The sequence below is a fragment of the Lepidochelys kempii genome, chromosome 8 (genome assembly GCF_965140265.1).
Source record: "Lepidochelys kempii isolate rLepKem1 chromosome 8, rLepKem1.hap2, whole genome shotgun sequence".
In the NCBI taxonomy this organism is placed as follows: Eukaryota; Metazoa; Chordata; order Testudines; family Cheloniidae; genus Lepidochelys; species Lepidochelys kempii.
The window spans coordinates 63,504,730-63,523,770 of NC_133263.1; the positions used below are offsets into that span (position 1 = coordinate 63,504,730).

The window sequence follows — 19,041 nt, forward strand, 5'->3', positions numbered from 1 at the left end:
AACCACTCCTCCTCCACATGCACAGACAGACTGTCAAGGAATGGAATATAGCAGGGGTTCTGTTCCTAATGTAGCTCAGAGTTCTACTGAAATTCTATTCAGAGTGATTGTTTCACCACAACATACACAAGGCACTAGGCATCTTTAGAAATATGTCCCTGAAGAAAACATTTATATTACAGAGAGTAGTCTGAAAAGTAGCTCCCTACAAATGCTCTTGTGAGGTTCTATGTCTATTCTTATTGACTGTTTGATCAAATATAACCAAAAGATGACTTTTCTAACTACTTGCCCTGCAAGTTCAGCCTGGGATCTGATGCATAACCACAGACATTAACGGATAGTTTTGCTCATGATGAATGAGGCAGAATACAATTCATATAAATTGTCTATAGTCAGTGGCATGGGAACACTTTGGATAGTGGGGGTGCTGAAAGCCAGCCCCCTTACCCCTGTCTGTTCTCCCCCTCTCCACCAACCCCCCTGCCCCCAGCTGAGGCCTGGGGGCTGCTAGCAGTAGTAAAAACTTGATTGTTCCTAAAGTCAGCAAATACGACAGATACACATAGGCAGCAGACTTGAGTAAGAAGGTGCTCTTTTTATATATTTAGTGTTTGATCCTAACTTTGAAGTGTAATTCTACTTTGAAAAAACAACCTTACGGTTGTCATTGTGAGGTTCAGTATTTCTTGCCTCTCAGACTTTGATTTCAGATGTTCTTTTAGGATAGATTGTGCCTTTTGGACACAGTCCAGAGTAAGGATGGTGCAGTGCTGTACCATCCCCATGGGAGGTATTGGGACCCGTGAGAAAGAATGCCTCCCCAAAGTCCTTGGCATGTAGTGGGAGCAAGCCCACATCTGTGATCTTTAGGAGTGCAGCATGCTCCATTGTGTAGTAGTCCTGCTCCACTCACCAGAGTGGGGAAGGAAGGTCCATGGCCTTACTCCTTCACAGCTCCCTTTGAGGCACTGTGCACCCCTGGGGTACTAGGGAATAAGCAGTCTCTGCACTTCCCAGAGTCCCTGATTCAAATAGCGCCGGGCCTTTAGTGGGCTGCGTGCAGTGGGTGAGGGGAGGAGTGGTGTGTGTGGCAGGGAAGCTCCTCATGCCTCCCCAGTCACTCACATTGCACACATGTAAGAGGCAAGAGTATGCCTAGCCCTCTCTATATGAAACTAACTGCAAGCCCTGCACACCTCAAACTAGGTTCTGAAAGTGAAGCTGGCTACCTAATTTATCTCACAGAATAGGCTGTAGTAAATGCTCTGAAGGAAAATTATACCCTCAGTGATGCTTTGGAAACACTGATTTTTGACAGGTTTGCATTGATAAAACTGTTTGGAACTTAGTAAACAGGTCTTCAATGACTCCAGCTCACTCCTCCTTACATGTGTAGATTCTGCAGAGCTATCAGGAGTAAAACACAGAAAACACTTACTTTTAGAGAATACGAAAATATATATGATTGTTATAGAATCATAGATTTCAAGGCCAGAAGGGACCATCGTGATCATGTAGTCTGACCTCCTGTATCCCCACAGGCCATAGAACTTCCCCAAAATAATTTCTAGAGTATATCTTTTAGAAAAAAATCCAGTCTTGATTTAAAAATTCTCAGTGATGGAGAATCCACCATCACCCTTAGCAAATTGTCTCAATAGTCAATTACTCACTGTCATAAATTTACTCTTTATTTCCAGACTGAATTTATCTAGCTTCAATTTCCAGACGTTGGATCGTGTTTTACCTTTCTCTGCTAGACTGAAGAGCCCATCATTAAATATTTGTTCCCTGTGTAGATACTTATAGACTGTAATCAAGTCATCCCTTAACCTTCTCTCTATTAAAGTAAATAGATTGACCTCTTTGAATCTATCCTATAAGGCATGTTTTCTCCTCCTTTAATCATTTCCTTGGCTCTTCTCTGAACCCTCTTTACTTTATTAACTGTCTTTTTGAATTGTGGACACCAGAATGGGATGTGGTATTCCAGCAGTGGTTGCTCCAGTGCCAAATATAGAGGTAAAATAACCACTCTGTTCTTAGTTGAGATTCTCCTGTATGTATCCCAGGATCCTGTTAGCTCTTTTGGCTGCAACATCCTACTGGGAGCTTATGTTATGCTGATTATACACCATGACCTAAAAGTCTTTTTTCAGGGTCACTACTTCCCAATATAGATTCCCCCATACTGTAAGTATGGCCTACATTCTTGGTTCCTAGATGTACATATTTACATTTAGCTGTATTAAAAGGCCTTGTTTGCTCATGCCCAGTTTATCAAGTGATCCAGATCACTCTGAATCAGTGACTTGTCCCTTCATTATTCATCACTCCCCCAATTTTTGTATCTTATGCAAACTTTGTCAGTGATGATTTTATGTTTTATTTCAGATCATTGATAAAAATGTTAAATAGCATATGACCAAGAACCTATCCCTCTGGGACCCCACTGGAGAAACGCCCACTCAATGAAAATCCCCAATTTACACTTACATTTTGAGACCTATTAATTAGCCAGTTTTTAATCCATATAATGTGTTTCATGTTAATTGTATATCCTTCTAGTTTTAAAATCAAAATGTCTTGTGGTACCAGTCAAATGCCTTAAAGAAGTCTAAGTGTATATGTCAATACTATTACCTCTATCAACCACATTTGTTACTTTATAAAAAAAAAATCAAGTTAGTTTGACAAGATCTATTTTCCAGAAACTCATGCTGATTTGCATTAATTAGGTTCTTTTCCTTTAATTCTTTGTATTAATTGAATCCTGTATCAGCTGCTCTATTATTTTGCCTGGGCCTGATGTCAGGCTGACAGGCCAATAAGTACCCAAGACATCTGTTTACCCTCTTTTAAGAAATTGGCACAATAGTTGATTTCTTTCAGTCATCTGGAACTTCTCCAGTGCTCCAATGCATATTGAAAATCAATATTAATGGTTTGATGAGCTCGTCAACATGCATCCAAGAGTTTTGAAAGAGCTGGCTATTTGGTCCTGCTGATTTTAAAAAGGTCTAATTTCAGCCTTCACTTCCCCTCTAAAGGAGGTTAGTTTTTTAAACACTATGCCCTTCTTCCTTGATGGTGGGGTGTTCAAAGGAACACATCTGTTAAGAACAAAGGGAATTGATCTGTACTTCGGTTGAAATTCACTTGCGTAAGAGACAAGCACAAGACCTATGTACTCCTTCAGTCCCACTGAAAATCTTAAATGGGAGTTAGGCTGGGCTCAGCCTGAGAGACAGCATGAATGGAAACAATCAGCACCCAGTATAGGTCTGAAGGAAGTTGCATCCCTTTGGGAGCAAGGGTGAGATGGGAAGGAATTGTACTTTTCTGAGCTCCAATTATGTCTGGAGGCTCCCCCTTGAATGGTGCAGTCCTGGGAAGGAGTCATTGCATGCCTCCCTTTATTCAGGGCTTTAAGCAAAGGTCTAGACATATGTTGGAAGAGTACTAGGGCAAAACACACAATGTCCAATAAGTAACTGGAATGTGTTGGGCACAACTTCTTTTGTCATTACGTGGAGGAAGAAACCAGGGGGTAGTAATATTTGACTTGATTCTGACTAACAGGGAGGAATTGGTTGTGAAGCTGAAGGTGGAAGCAGGGCTGGATTAACTTTTTGTGGGCCCGGCGCCAAACATATTTGTGGACCCCCATTGGGAAAATAGGGCATGTGATGGGGGGCGGTCCGCAGAGCGAGGGGCTAGTTGTGGGCAATGAGGTGCAGTGGGAGTGGCGCCACCCAGCCCAGCACAAAGACACTGTACACAAACCCACAACTGCTAGATGCACAATGGCCTGCCCAGCCCTGTGCTGCCAGCACGCCCCTTCAACATTGTCCCCTGCCCAGTGCCCTGCCCTTATGCACTCACCCAGAGACTTCCCCCACACATCCCTATGCCCAATGCCCCCCAGACCCGCGATGCCCAGCACCCATGCACACTTGTAAGAGGCAAGAGTATGCCTAGCCCCCTGTATGTGAAACTAACTGCAGGGGCAATTGGAGTTTGCAGGGGGGACCAAGTGAAAGTGCTTGGAGCTCAGCGCGGGGCGGGGGGTGTGGATTCTGGGTGCAGGGGAGGTGGGGTTCATTTGGGTAGGGATCCAGGTGTAGGTGGTTGGGGCTCAGTGGGGAGGGTGTCTGGGGGGGCTCATTGGGGCGGTACAGTGCAGGGAAGGTGGAGCTTGTCAGCGTGACGGTTTGATGGGCCTGCTTAAAAGGGGAGCCCCAGCTGCTGCCAAGGGGATCCACATGCTGGGCCCCTGCTTCCCCATCCCCTTCTTTTCCCCATCCCATGCCCCTTCCCCACCACTCCATCTCCTCCCCATCTCCTCCCCATCCCACCCCCTTCTTTCCCCACTGCGTCTTTCCCCCTGCCCCTGCTTCCCCTACCCCCTTCTCTTCCCCATCCCATGCCCCTTCCCCACTGCTCCATCTCCTCCCCAGGCTTGGGGAACAGGGAGAAACCGCCCCCCAGCATGAGCCAGCGGAGCGGACTGAGGCCGGGTTGTTTCACTTCCTGCCCTGGAGTGGAGTGACCTGGCCCCAGCCCACTCCGTTCTGCTCCCCTGGCTCCCAGCCTTGGGACTGGGGAGCAGGGGGGAACCGCCCCCAGCACTCACTGGTGGCACGGCTGGGAGTCGGAGGCATGGAGCAGGCTGGGGCCGGGTCAGTCCTCCACTTACTGCTGCCCAGTGAGTGCAGGGCGCCTAACCCCTGCTGCAGTCCTCGGGGGAAGGACTGGAGTGGGGGCAGGGTGGGGGCGGAGTATGGGTGGGAAGAGGCAGGGCTGGAATAGGCAGGAGTGGGGGCAGCTTTCCTTGCTGGCTGAGCCAGCCAGAGGATTGGGCTGGCCAGGGTCCCTTCTGATTGTGGGCCCAGCGCCATGGTAAATCCAGTACTGAGTAGAAGTCAACTTGGGTGAAATAAGAGATTTCATTGTTCTAAGGAAAGGAAGGAGTGAGAGCAGCAGAATAAGAACAATAGACTTAAAAAAAATAAAAAATAAAAAGTGCAGACTTCAGCAAACTCAGAAATTGGTAAGTAGTGCCCTGTGGGAGAAAAAATCTAATAGGAAAAAGAATTCAGGAGAGTTGGTAGTTTCTCAGACAATATTTAAAGGCACAAAAGCAAACTCTGCTGATGTGAAGGAAAGATGGAAAGAATAGGAAGAGGAAAAGATGGTTGCCTTTATTGACCTGACAATCAAAAAGGAACATTATAAAAAGTTGAAACATGGTCAAATTAATGAGGATGAGTATAAAAGAATAGCTTGGCATGCAGGGATAAAATCAGAAAGGCTAAAGCACAAAAAAAGGCAGTAAGGAGAGGTTCTATAAACGTATTAGGAACAAAAGAAACATGAAGGAAAGAACAGGTTCACTACTTATTGGGGAAGGAGAGCTGATACCAAGAAGACTCAAGTGCTTGATGCTTATATTGCTTCAGTCTAATTAGAAAGGTAAATTATGACCAGCTGCTTAACTCAATTAATATTAACAGGGTGGAAGGAACACAAGCGAAAATAGGGAAATAACAGATTAAAGACTATTTAGATGACTTCTATGTATTCAAGTAATTAGGGCCTGATGAAATTCACTCTAGGCTTAAGGAACTAATTGAAATCTATGAATCTTGAAACCATTCGAGTCATGGTTGAGAACTCATGGAAGGTGGGTAAGATCCCAGAGGGCTAGGGAGGAGCAAACATTCTGAGGAACAAAGGACTCGGGGAATTAGACCAGTCAGTCTAACTTCAATACCTGGAAAGATACTGGAACAGTTTTATTAAAAATCAGTCTGTAAGCACCTAGAGGATAATAGGGTTACAAGGAATAGTCAACATTGGGGGAGATGAGGATATGTTTATATCATTTGCAGATGACGCCACATTGGGTGAAGTTGCAAGCACTTTGGAAGACAGGATTAGAATTCAAAATGACCTTGATAAATTGGAGAAATGGTCTGAAATCAGCAACATGAAGCTCAATAAAGACAAGTGCAAAGTATTATAGTTTCGAGGGGAAAATCAAATGCACAACAAAATGGAGAATAAAGGGTTAGACAGTAGTACTGGGAGTTGTAGTAGACCACAAATGGCGTATGAACCAAAAATGTGATGCAGTTTTGAAAAAGGCTAATGTCAGTATGGGGTGTATTAACAGGAGTGCCGTATGCAGGAGCTAATTGTTCTTCTCTATTCAGCACTGGTGAGACCTTGCCTGGCATACTATGTCCAGGTTTTGGTGCCGCATTCAAAGAAAAACATGGAGAAATGAGAGTTCAGCAGAGAGCAACACAAAATGATAAATGTTTGGAAAACATAACCTATGAGGAAGCTAAAAAAGCCTGGGCATGTTTAGTCTCGAGGAAAGAAGACAGAGTGGACCTAACAAGTCTTCAAATATACTAAGAGCTGTTATAAAGAGGATGTGATGGATTGTTTTACAGGTCTATTGAAGGTAGGCCAAAGAATAATTGGTTTAATCTGCAGCAAAGGAGATTTAGTTTAGATATTGGGGGGAAGTGGGGGGACCTTTCTAACTGTAAGGCTACTTAAGTACTGGAATAGATTACCAAAAAAGATTGTGGAATCCCTGTCATTAGGTTTTTAAGAACAGGATAGACAAATATCTGTGAGGGATGATCTAGGTTTACATAGTCCTGCCTCACTGCAGAGGGCTGAAGTTGGATGACCTCTTGAGCTCCCTTCCAGCCCTATACACAGGTGCTGGAACTCGGGGGGGGGCCGCCACACCCCCTGGTTTGAAGTGGTTTCCATTATATACAGGTTTATAGGTTTGGTTCAATGGCTCTCAGCACCCCCACCATAAAAATTGTTCCATCTCCCCTGGCCCTTCATTCCTATGATTTTATTAATTGAACTCCTAAATGTATTGAGCATAACATATGGTTTCAAACTCACATTTTTCTCAACCAGTAAATTAATATATCAATACTTATAAATCAGTTATGAAGCAAAAGTTTGACTTCCCAGAAATTGTAATGGTTATGAGGGTATCAATTGAAGCTATTTTGTTATTTCATCTTCAGAGTAAAGTAAGACAAAACCTCAAACCATATTTACCATAAATTACTATATCTTGTTTGGATTTACTTATCCTCCTGCATCTTCTAAATAAGCATGGCTTCTAATACACTGCATTATAAAGACAAGTGGCCTGACTTTCAGAAGTGCTGAACATCCACAATTCCCACTGAAGTAAATGGGAACTACAAGTGTTTAGTACCTATAAATCTTCAGGTATGAAGGGCTGTATTGTAATTAATCCTGTAATTCATTTAAGGGGGAGCTATTTGGTTCATTCTTCCTGTTTCATCCAAGGGAGTGATGGGGAGTAATCTGTGCCTGCAGAAGGGTTCTGTGTTGGCTCTGGTACATGGCCCAGTCCATTTGGGGACAGAGCCACTCTTGCCACTGCCTGTTTCTGTGTCGGATGTAAAATGGCAGCCTGGTAGCAGCTTCTCTTTTCTGCCTTTGCACACTCCCCAACAATGGGTTTGGCCCACAATGGGACATTTTTACTCCCCTCTGTTGCTTTGCAGCAGGGCCTCTGTTTAAGCCATAAATAAGAGCAGCTACTAAAGAAAGACACTGACCCTAATTCACCAAGGATATAACATAACTGAAGACCTTACCCTGGAGATGAGTTTGGCATGCTGTCTATGGTGTGTTCGAATATTTCAGTAGTCATTACAGTGCTGCTCTACACTGTACATTCATATATGAATGGCTACCCCCAAATATATAAATCTCAATACTGTATGTTCAAATAAATAATATAAACAATTTCCTGGTCAACACAAGACTCATTTTAGGCAAATGATGTCAACAAATACTACAAGTTACTGCCAAAGTGATTCATTTAGCAATTGTTGTTGGGTGTTTTTTAATTTTTATTTAGCTTATTTTTCTGTCTAGCAGGGTCAACACTAGGTCAGCATATAATCTATGAGTCTGTATCTGAAACTGTTGAAACCAGGCACAATTACTGTAGGTCAACTTGCCATTTTCTACATGTTTTACTGTTGGTACCAAAATGCCTGGACCCGAACACAATGTTCCATTTCAAATGGAGCTCATATACTTGTCCAAGCAGGGACACTGCAAGCTCTCGGGGAAACTGCTTTATTTCCAGAAAGAGCATGCTTCACTGTGAAGTGGATGCATACTTTGTAATTTGTCTAGCACTTTAGTGAAATGTTGGACAGTAACAAATATTAAAGCACAGCTTGCTCCAGAGTCTTTTATATTGTACTTTAACTGTGGCTGAAGATGCAATATGGGCTATCCCGGTATTACAGTGACAGCATTAGGTACAGGCCCTACCAAATTCATGGTCCATTCTGGTCAATTTCATGGCCGGAGGGTTTTAAAATTGGTCAGTTTCATGATTTCAGATGTTTATATCTGAAATTTCACAGTGTTGTAACTGGGGAGGGTCTTGATCCAAAATGGGATCATAGAGGGGTTGCAATTGAAAAGTTGTTGTGTGGGGAGATCACAAGATTGTCACCCTCGCTTTTGTGCTCTCTGAGCTGCCTTAAGTTTCAGGAGATTCTGGGAGGTGGAGGTGGGTATGATCTCCCCCATGCTACTAGGAGTGCCCCAGCCGGGGGCTGCTAGTCCAGGCCAGTGACAGATTAAGGCAGGGGCCCCATGCCAATCTGGGAGCCCCCTTGAAATATGGGTGCCCCAGCCCCAGAAGAAGCCCTAGGGTGGAAGCCCCAACTGGGTCACCCTGAACCCTGGCAGGACCCCTCGGAGAAGAAGCCCCAAGCCCTGGCTGCAGCTGCGGGGCTGAAGCCTCAAGCCCAGACTGCCCTGAGCCTTGGCTGGGGAGGGGAGGGGAATGGAAGCCCCAAGCCGCTCCGGCAGGGGGAGGACGGAAGCCCCAATACCGGGTTGCCCTAGCTGGGGTTGGGGAAGTCCCGTGGCCAGGCTGCCCATGTTGGAGCAGTAGATGGTGCCTTTAGCTCTGGCTGGAGCAACAGGGAGCAGAAGCCCCCAGCTCTGGCTGGAGCGGGGGAGGCCCCGAGCCCAGTCTGCCTCAGGTGCAGCCACTGGGAGCAGAAGCTCCCACCCCAGCAGGAGCTGCTGGGGGAGGAAGGGGAAGCCAGGAGCTCGGTGCCTAGAGCTGCGGCAGGAACTGCGGGGGTGGGGGGAAGGGACGGATGCCCAGCTCCCAGGCTGCTGCAGTGCACAAGTGAGGGCGTACCACCCTCATTTCTGTGCTGCCTCTGGAGGTGCCTCTGATCTCCTCACCAAGAGCAGTCATGCGGGGGAAGGACCAGCAGCAGGGGAGATCAGATTTCATGGGGAAGGGCTGATTTTTGTTAGGGCCCTAATTATGTACAGTGTGGGTCAAATGGCACAGTCCTTACACAGCCAAAAAAATCCCATGCGAGTTGAATGAGAAGTTTTGGCTTGAATAGGAATTATGGCTGGAAAAGGACTGCGGGATCTGGCCTCATGCAGTTATGTGGCTGTAAGTGAAGGGAGTAAAAATAGAAATATTCCTTGAGCTGCTAGAGAGCACCAATTCTTCTGATTAAAGAACGGACATTAATGGCAGAACTAAAAGAGGCCATGTGTTGTTCTATCCTGACCAGAAGGGTGAAGTGGCTAGCAGAAGAATTAGGTTGGAGAAATAAAGCAGGAGAAAATCAAATCAGTGTCTCCAGAATGACAGGCTGAGCTTCATCAATGCAGGGACACCGCAGGCACCCTGACTAGCACAGTAAGTAATGATAGAACTATAGATGCTCTGCACAGGGTCCTCCCCATTCACTGCTCCTTCTCTACCGCCTCCTAACAGCCTGAGAAATAAGGGTTTGACAGGGAGCTCTGCTGTTGGAAAGGAGTCAGTATACTTAGGTAGGCCCTTGGGTTGTAGTGCTACCTTACTGAAGCTGCTATTCCAACCCATGAGCTGAAATGTTATCACTTTCTCTGCACTCACTTTGATGAGAGTATTGAACCATTTGAGTTGCCAAAGTATTGATACTGTGGACCCTTCCCTGACCTGTCTCACCAGTCTAACGAAGGCTACAGTGGGGAGCATCTTCACAGAGCACAGGGACAAGAAGACCCACTAGGTGCCAGTCCAGCCCCAACCTCTTCCCTTTTATAGCCCCACAGTAGGGCTCAAGTTGTTTGGGGAGCTGTGCAGGGGGCCCAATGTACTTGAGTAACTTTCTCCCTGAGATCAGAAGTAGTGCTCTACATTTTTTTCTACTGATGTGTTTGCACAAGTCTAATTTTCATAAGAATTAGAATAACTCTAGCCCCCTTTTCACCCAACCTCACTACATCAACACTGCCTTGGACCTACCTGTTAATTAAAACCTTGCATGGGAACAACATTATCTCTTAACAAACAATATTCCTACTATATCTGTTTTAATACGATGTGCTTAAATTAGAAAATGTAATGTGTAAGAATAAACATCTGCTACTTACCAGGTGAAGATAAGACACAGCAATGTGGATATTAAAATAAGAACTTGGTTAAACATTGCAGACTGTGTACGTTGAATGGCTCTATGGAGATCATTCTATATTAACAGAAAAAGCAGGTTGGTTATGGGTTTTTTTAAATAATGCATCTGCTGATCCTATACAATAGTTCCATGATATTTTGATAAGATACAACGGCCCAAACGCACTTAAAATTTGCTGAGCACAGTGGGTGGTACAAAGTAGTCTGTTGTTGTTCCCTGATTTCCATGGCTGGGTCATTGACCACCCTGGCATAGTTTAGAGCATCCTGGAGTCTGTGCTAAATTTAATCAGCTGGCCCAGATGGTTCCGTATGCCAGTCAGGAGTAACTGGGGCATAGCAGCACTTTAGACCCCTGATGCAGAGAATACATGTGAGTGGCATAAGAGTTGGCCGTTCAGGGAACTTCCCTTGGTGGAAGTCAGTGATGTGCCAGTTTCCACCAACTGAGGAACTACTGGAAAATATTTCCAAATTTGATATGAAATGGTGATACAGCAAAATGTAGAAGCATTTCCATGATTGAATTGTGAAAGTGATTAATCTCATGACAAATTTGTCCCCTGACCAGAAAGCAACAGCCTTGCTGAAGACAACAGACTCAGAAATGGACATTTTTAAAAAAAAGTTATTCTTGCCTAACTATTTTTGGTCATACTTACAATCATGTTCTCCAAAGCATGTTTGGCAAGCCAGCAATTTAAAAATACTGGAATAAATATGTTTCTTAGTGCAGGCCAGAAAATCTGAGGAGGGGGAAATAAACACAAATACATCTTAACAGCTTTTCTGTCCAAGAAACTACATCCAATTCAGTGTTTATAAAATTGTGTACTCCTGATGTAAAAACTGGTAACTACATTACTCCTTTGTGTATAATATATATGATACCCAAAAGCATGTGACTGAGATAGGTAGTTTACAGTGTAGATAACATTTTACCATGCAAGTTTTCTCTGCTTTTACATCTAACTGGTTTATCTTGCTCATTGCATTGTTGGCGCTGTGACTTTTTTAAATATTTTTTTTCAAGAAGAAAAACATAGTTTGCTAAATTAGCCTCTCCAATAGGGCCTGCTCATCACTCATACAGGTCAACAGAGACTTCAGCAGACCCATAATCCCACCCAGGTATGGACACTGACACTTAATTCAGATACTTACTGTAATGATAAAGGGGACAGCGTTGATTATTTCCAGGAGGAAGGGTATTCGCAAAACTTGTTCCCAGAGGTTTCCCTTTTTAAAACAACAGAACATACCGAACTTCAGAAACAGACTTTCACTGAGTTACACAGTAGAGACCATTCATCCCAAACAATGTACAAATATGCAACATTCTGAAAAGACCAAGTGCCTAATCCTGTGGTAGGCAAGGCTCCCATTGATGTCATTGGGAGTCGTGCCTGAGAAAGGACTGCAGGATTTGGCACTAGTGTTCCTACTGGTGAGTGGGTGGAGAGAAAACAATAGATTAGGTAAATGAGAGAACATAACACTTTTCTGTTTATATCTCAGGGAGGTTAAAATAGGGGCCAGCAGCAGGGGAAAACTCCATGAGACTTCCCTCACAGAACTCTCTACAGATCACTCTGTCAGGAGTCTGCTATCCCTGTGGAATAGGCAGTGATATTTGGCTCAGTGATTCTTTCAGTACTGAAATTGTTGAACTGTGGATTGAACACTGGGCCAAAGAGAGCAAGAAAGTGTGTGAGTAACTCTGTAGTCTAGTGGTTTGAGCTCTCACCTGGAGGGCAGGAGACCCAGGATCCAGACCTCCTGCTCCAATGACTTTAAAATGTATTCACAGTGGAACATCTTCAACAGGAGATACTAAGAATATCCCATAGCTCAGTGACTAAGGCCATCACCTGAGAGACAGCAGACTCCAGTTGAAATCTCTTTTCCCTCTCAGGTGGAGAGACAGCTTGGATTTGAGATCTCCCACATCCCAGATGAGAACACTCACTGCTGGGCTAAAGGTTAAGAGGGAGATCCTCTTCTCCACCCCCTCTTTTGTGTAAGATCACCTAGAAGTGCCAATTCTAGCAGGCGAGGTCTGAACCTCTTTACCAGATTGGGCCCTGCAGGTGAGTTAGGCAGAGGAATACCTATCTTCCCCCGGTTTGTGTCTTGCTTTAGGGCTTGGGTGTCTGGATCCCTAATGTGGGACTGTGCTGCATATGCTCAGAGGCAGAAGCAAAGGTCCCTTAGGGAACTTTTATGCCAAAAATGTAGGTGCGGGCGATTTTAAGCACCTACAAGGTTTGGGGGTTGCTGAGCAGTGAATCCCAGTGGGTCCCGATTCTGGGATTTAGGCACCCAAGTCCTCTTGTGAATCCAGCTCCCAGGGACTCTTCACAAAGGTAAAGTTCATGAAGCTCGTACTAGTTAATGTAATACTGCAGCATGTACACTGTGGAATAGATCTTGTCAATATCTCAAGAATTTGAAGTGTAGTAGGATAAATTAAAAATAGACATAAATGATCTGACATTTATTTCAACAAATTAATTAATCCTCATTATTCTATCTTTGGACTCAGTCACTGAATGCTAAATACAAGCTTTGTTGTGCAAAAAGGAAATTCTCTAATCTCTTCTCCCACCCCCCCACCCCACACACACCTTCATCTCCAGAAGCCACTGCTGCTATAGTGCCAGAAGAATTGTATTTTGACAGATGAATGAGACTATAGTTGGATAGTTTTAAATGTTCTGTGTGGTAAATGTACACAGAAGTGATGGAAGAAGGATGATTAAAGGCTGTGGTTGTATTTAACTGTGGGCACAATAAAAAATAAATGAAATTTGAATTTCAATTTTTTAATTCATTATAAACTCACCCACCATGTATTCCTACTGAACAAATATCTTCGCTTATTTTCCTGTCTAGGGGACTTCTCTTTATGCTTCCTAACAAAGGATGATCAGCTGCTACAGATTTCACTGTATTGGTAGTGTGTCCTTTTTTCTCTCTTGTGATGGACAAGTGTATTAAACACAAACGAAGTTCTTTATTTGGGATTCTGGACATGCAGATCCTGCTGCTACCTGGTTCTCAATCTTGTTGGAACAAAGCTTGTGTCCTATCACACAGGATCTGTCTTGGGTCTGGCAGACAGTGTTATGGGGAGCAGATATGTATATTATTGTGAGAGACCTGCCCTAAAGTTAATAGATCAAGTAGGACGGTTAGCCTCCATGCAGATCTCTGATATAAAAATAATCACTTCAGGAAATGTACAACTTCTCATTATCTGATCCTATGGGACTGATTCTCCACTGACCTGTACCATGCGGAACTCATTGCCAGGGGATGTTGTGAGAGCCAAACTATTACTAGTTCAAAAAAGAATTTGATAAGTTCATAGAGGATAGATCCATTAATAGCTATTAACCAAGATGGTCAGGGATGCAACCCCATGCTCTGGGTGCCCCTAAGCCTCTGACTGCCAAAAGGTGGCAGTGGACAACAGGATGGATCAGTTGATGATTGCCCTGATCTGTTCATTTCTTCTGAAGCACCTGGCATTGGCTGTTGTTGGAAGAAAAGATACTGGGCCAAATGAATCGTTGGTCTGACTCAATATGGACATTCTTCTGCATAGTAATTTACTATACTTGTAAAGTGGATATAAATTGCTACCAAAACAGGATGGCATTTTTATACCCACTTTCCAGGGATATAAAGAACTACTTTAGGGAACTGATTCACCATTGCTTTTGTGTACTCATTTAAAAGCAAAGTAGGCGTAGGGATAAAATGCTAGATAAAATAGTTATGTATATAAAGTTTGCACAGGTGTAAACTACACAAGTTCAAGGCCCTAGAAAATCTGGCCCAATAACTTTAGAATGAAAAGTGGCATTGCTTTATAAACAGTATGTTGGCACCAGTTGTTTTTCATTGTACTATTTTTTCCACCAAGAGACTTATATTTATAATGGACAATGCCTAATTTATATAAACAGTACTAGCTGCTTTTTATCAGGTATAATTTAGTAGCCAGTTTTAAGATTATTAAAAATGTTACACTCTTTGAAAAACATTTCTGGCAATCATCACTTGATAAGTATAATAAACTATTACTCTGTGACTCTGATGGATTGACTAGTTATTAAATACCGTTGACTCATAGACTAAAAGCACAAAATGCTCTCATTTCACACAATGAGATATTTAAACTTTTAAAATAAAGCCTTTTCTTGTTTTGTTTGGTGACATTTATTTTACTGTTTTATCAAAACAGCTCAAAATGCAGACTTCTTACAATTCACTGTAATAGCACATAATAAAAATTAAAGGGCAAATTATGTGAGGAAATTCTGACCAAAACATTAGAAAAATATAACTAATGAGAACTTGACATTTTAAGGAAAAAAACAAAGACAAATGTATAATAGTTTGTTCTTGCATTCATCAGCAGATCTCAAAGCATTTTGCAAAGATCCCTAGTTTAGAGTTGGAATAGCTGAGGTGCAGACAAATATGGCCCCATATTTTCAAAATTGCCCTCTAATTGTGTGTGCCTCGATTCCTGAGTGCCCAATTTCAGATAACTGGACCCTGATTTTTTTTTAAAAAGTTTTCCAGAGAGATTGTGCAGCAACAACTTGAACTGATGTCAGAGAGAGTTGAGGGTACTCCACATATTGGAAAAATAAGACCATAGAGATATGATTATACCCCCCCGCCAAATGACACCTTTGAAAATTGTCTCTAACCAACACAGAGAGGCAGTAGAAGAATTGTAAGTGAAACTCAAGATTTCTGACTTCCTGTCCTCTGCTCTGATTATTTTGATACCTAATACATTTGAGAAACAAGAAAGGCTGTTTGAGACAATATGCCATCCTCTATAGATCTGTCAGACTTTCTGCTTTTGCATTATACCATTTAAGCCCAGACACAAAGGTAGGCCTCTCTTGCCTTTACATTTACTTTCTTCAATTGCCTCTTGCAATAATTTTAGTCACAGATTTTCAAAGGTATTTAGGCATTGCTCTGTTCGGCATTGCTAGGCCAAAGGAGCAGATTTTCAAAAGGTATTTAGACAATTAAACAAAGATGCCTAGTGGGATTTTCAAAAGTACCAAAGGCCCAGATCCACAAAGGTATTTAATCTCCTAACTTCTTGGACATAAATGGAAGTTAGGGGCCTAAATACCTTTGTGGATCTGAGGCAAGGTGCCTATTTACAGCTTTTCATTCCAAAGGCTCCCTGAATACTTTGGATGTACATAAATCATAGACTCATAGGACTGGAAGCGACCTAGAGAGGTCATCTAATCTAGTCCCCTGCACTCGTGGTAGGACTAAGTTTCATGTAGACCATCCCTGACAGTGTTTGTCTAACCTGCTCTTAAAAATCTCCAATGATGGAGATTCCACAGCCTCCCTGGGCAACTTATTCCAGTGCTTAAGCACCCTGACAATTAGGAAATTTTTCCTAATGTCCAACCTAAACTGCCCTTGCTGCAATTTAAGCCCATTGCTTCTTGTCCTATCCTCAGAGGCTATGGAGAATAACTTTTCTCCCTCCTCCTTGTAATAAAGTTTATCACTTCATCCACTAATAAAATGCAGCCCAGCTGGAATGAAAGTTTTATTTATTTATATATATATATATATATATATATATATATATATATATATATATATATATTTTTTTTACTGTTAACTGCAAGCCTATCCAGTGGCTTAGGGCAGGAAGTAGAGAAGAATACACTATCCAAATAAAAGGTTGTGAACATTTAAATTAGCAGAGTGCAATCGTCCAAATTAGAATGTAACACCTAACACTCCCATTCTTCTGAAAAGTGCTGTCTGATTTGTAATGAAGTAAAAGCAGTCAAGACCATGGCTTTCATTTTCATGAAAGATAGCCTTTCCAACAGCACAGTGCTCCCTAATGCCAATCCAGCATCAGAAGGAATTGCTGAATCAACACCATTTCCTGAATGACCTTGGCACCTGTTGGGAGATGTAGATAACACATCTTCAGAAAAAAGACGTCAGTAATTTGCCCCCAAATTGTTGCCCTATTTTGGCAAATCTATATTCATTACAAATCTATACAGTGCTACTTGTCAGGTCCTCAGCTGGTGTAAATTGAACTAGTGTCACTAAATTTGATTGGGGGGGAGGCGATTTACATTAGCTGAGCATCTGGACGCCTATTTCTTCCTTCACCTTTTTGGTACCATGATATTTCTCAGTCCTCTACAGCTTTTCTTAAGTAAGCATTGGGGCTGATTAAAACCTCACTGAAGTCAATGAAAAGACTGCCATTGACTTCATGGGCTTTGATTCAGACCCATCGTAAACTTCATAAATCATGAATGAGTCATGCACTTCAGTGTAATTATAAGTAACATTTTTCTTGACCAATTAGTCACAGGTAATTGAAAGATAATCATTTTTATCTTTCAGTCAACCTGTAAGTAGTAAACTGCCTTACAAAGGGATCTTGTCTCTTGTCAATGAGCATGTGTAAACTCCCCTTAGCATTAAGAGAAATCTATCAAATGGAGAATTGATTCCAAAGAATAAATCCAATAGGCCTTACCTTGTAGCTCAGATAACCCAGCAGCATTGTTTCAAACAGACTTATCAAAGCCACTGAAACCTAACATAATGATATATAAATATATATGTTAATGTAGAGTTAGTAATGTAATTAAAGCAAAAAGGACCTGAAGAATTAAATTGAAAGTTTAAAGATAAAACTAGCTGATCTATGGTGAAGAACTCTTCTCAACCTATCTTTAAGCACTAAAGCTTAGTTCTAATCTTAAAACCTCTTATCACAGTATGTGCTGAAAAAAGCCCTGTTCCTGATGAATGATCCATTAGTATTTACACCCTGCACTTGTCCTAAGTCCTGTTGTCTGCTAGGCGCTGCCCTCAAAATCTCCTCCATGAATATTGTTTTAGAAGGTCTCCAGAATGGTCTCTCCATGGATTTTTAGGGAAGGTCAAATAAAAGCAACCTGTCTCTGTGCCATGCTGCAACTGGCAGGCTTTTGGCAACTTCCAGGACTTGTCCCATTTTGAGATGACAAAGTATAAGGAATGTGTTTAAAAAATAAGACAAATTGTGGGAGGGAGTCATGACCTTTTCCAAACATTACACTGAAATGTTATTTTTCTTAGTGTGTGTGGGTCATAATTATAACCCCCCCTCCCCAAAAGTCTTAAAACACTGCAAAAGAGAGATGGTAAATTGCATTGTTTAAATCAGTTTGTGTTGAACTAATGGGCATATATACAAGGTCAGTGACCTGTCTTAAACTAGTAAATATCTATTTGGTTGACACATTGCATATATACTCCACAATGTCTTTTAAAACTAATCACAAAACCAGCTTAAGCTTGTGCATACATTACATTAAAAATTTTACTATTTATACATTTGTATAACTTAATCTGGAGTCTGGAATCAAATTAGTCTCTATTCCTAATTTAAAATTAATGCTCACTACTAATGAAAGCTTAACATCCTGTACTACTTGCACTTGAAATTAGAAATTACATTATCAAGATTCAAAATAGATGGTGTGAATTAGAAAATATATTTTAAAAAATCACAAAAACATTTCACTCTTACAGTAGTTAGCATTGCTCCAGCTAAAGTGAAGTTTTTTATCTTGCATAAAAGTGGAATTTAGTTTGCTGTTACTATATAACATTTTGTATATAATATATATCTCCTCCTATTTTGTGTTTATATCTATCTTCCTGTGTTCATTGACTAGCATAGGTTTACAGTATAAGAATAAGTCGAAAACCAGCACCATAAACTATTAAGGCTATGTCTCAACAGCTTAAGATAAATATAGAAAGTAATCTAGATGTCTACGTCAAACTTTATTTGCTCAGATTGCGTATTTTAAACAAATATTCAAAAGTTATCTCCATCAGAGAAATGTTGCTTTAATAAACAACTGTATTACACAGAGATAGAATTCACCATAACATATTTGTACTGAGCGTAGTGCAAAAATATAATACCATAATTATACTAGATGGTTCAGGAATCCTTAATAGAAAAATGAATTATTTAGGGAGAACTCCCACAACTATCTTCAAAGTTTTGCTCTTAACTTAATTCAAAGCAATAGCTTATTAACTTAATGCAAAGCAATAGCTTATTTTCAGAAAGTTTAATAACTATGGGCCTGATTCCAATGTGCTGAGCACCTGAAATCCCATAACTTTTTATTTATTTTAGATTAGAAACCAGAAAGGCACCTACTTAAAAGACAAGCCATATAACAGACAAGAGACAGCAGCAATCCCACATAATACAACTAAATAAACTATATAATAGCGCCATTCAGATTTGAAAAATGAAAACCTGAAATGACATTTCTTAAACAATATCTCCCTCCTCTTGAAGTGTGCCTAGAAGACTAACAAATCCAGACTATTTTGGACCAGGATGGGGATCATCTGCCAAAGCCAAGAGAGGACCCCTCACAGAGAATATCCTAGTA

At 41.8% G+C, this 19,041-nt stretch overlaps 1 protein-coding gene and 1 long non-coding RNA gene across 2 annotated transcripts in view; one reads left to right on the forward strand and one right to left on the reverse strand.

The window, feature by feature from the left end:
* Window positions 1-19,041, reverse strand: part of KCNT2 (potassium sodium-activated channel subfamily T member 2) — a 286,523-nt gene that overhangs the window by 171,645 nt on the left and 95,837 nt on the right. Inside the window, exons 6-9 of the mRNA XM_073358218.1 lie at window positions 17,112-17,171; window positions 11,705-11,779; window positions 11,203-11,286; window positions 10,501-10,595 (exon numbers count right to left, since the gene is read on the reverse strand). Coding sequence (XP_073214319.1) covers window positions 10,501-10,595; window positions 11,203-11,286; window positions 11,705-11,779; window positions 17,112-17,171 — 314 coding nt within the window. The remainder of the gene's footprint in view (window positions 1-10,500; window positions 10,596-11,202; window positions 11,287-11,704; window positions 11,780-17,111; window positions 17,172-19,041) is intronic.
* Window positions 1-19,041, forward strand: part of LOC140916561 (uncharacterized) — a 202,387-nt gene that overhangs the window by 89,731 nt on the left and 93,615 nt on the right. The gene's annotated exons all lie outside the window — the stretch shown is intronic.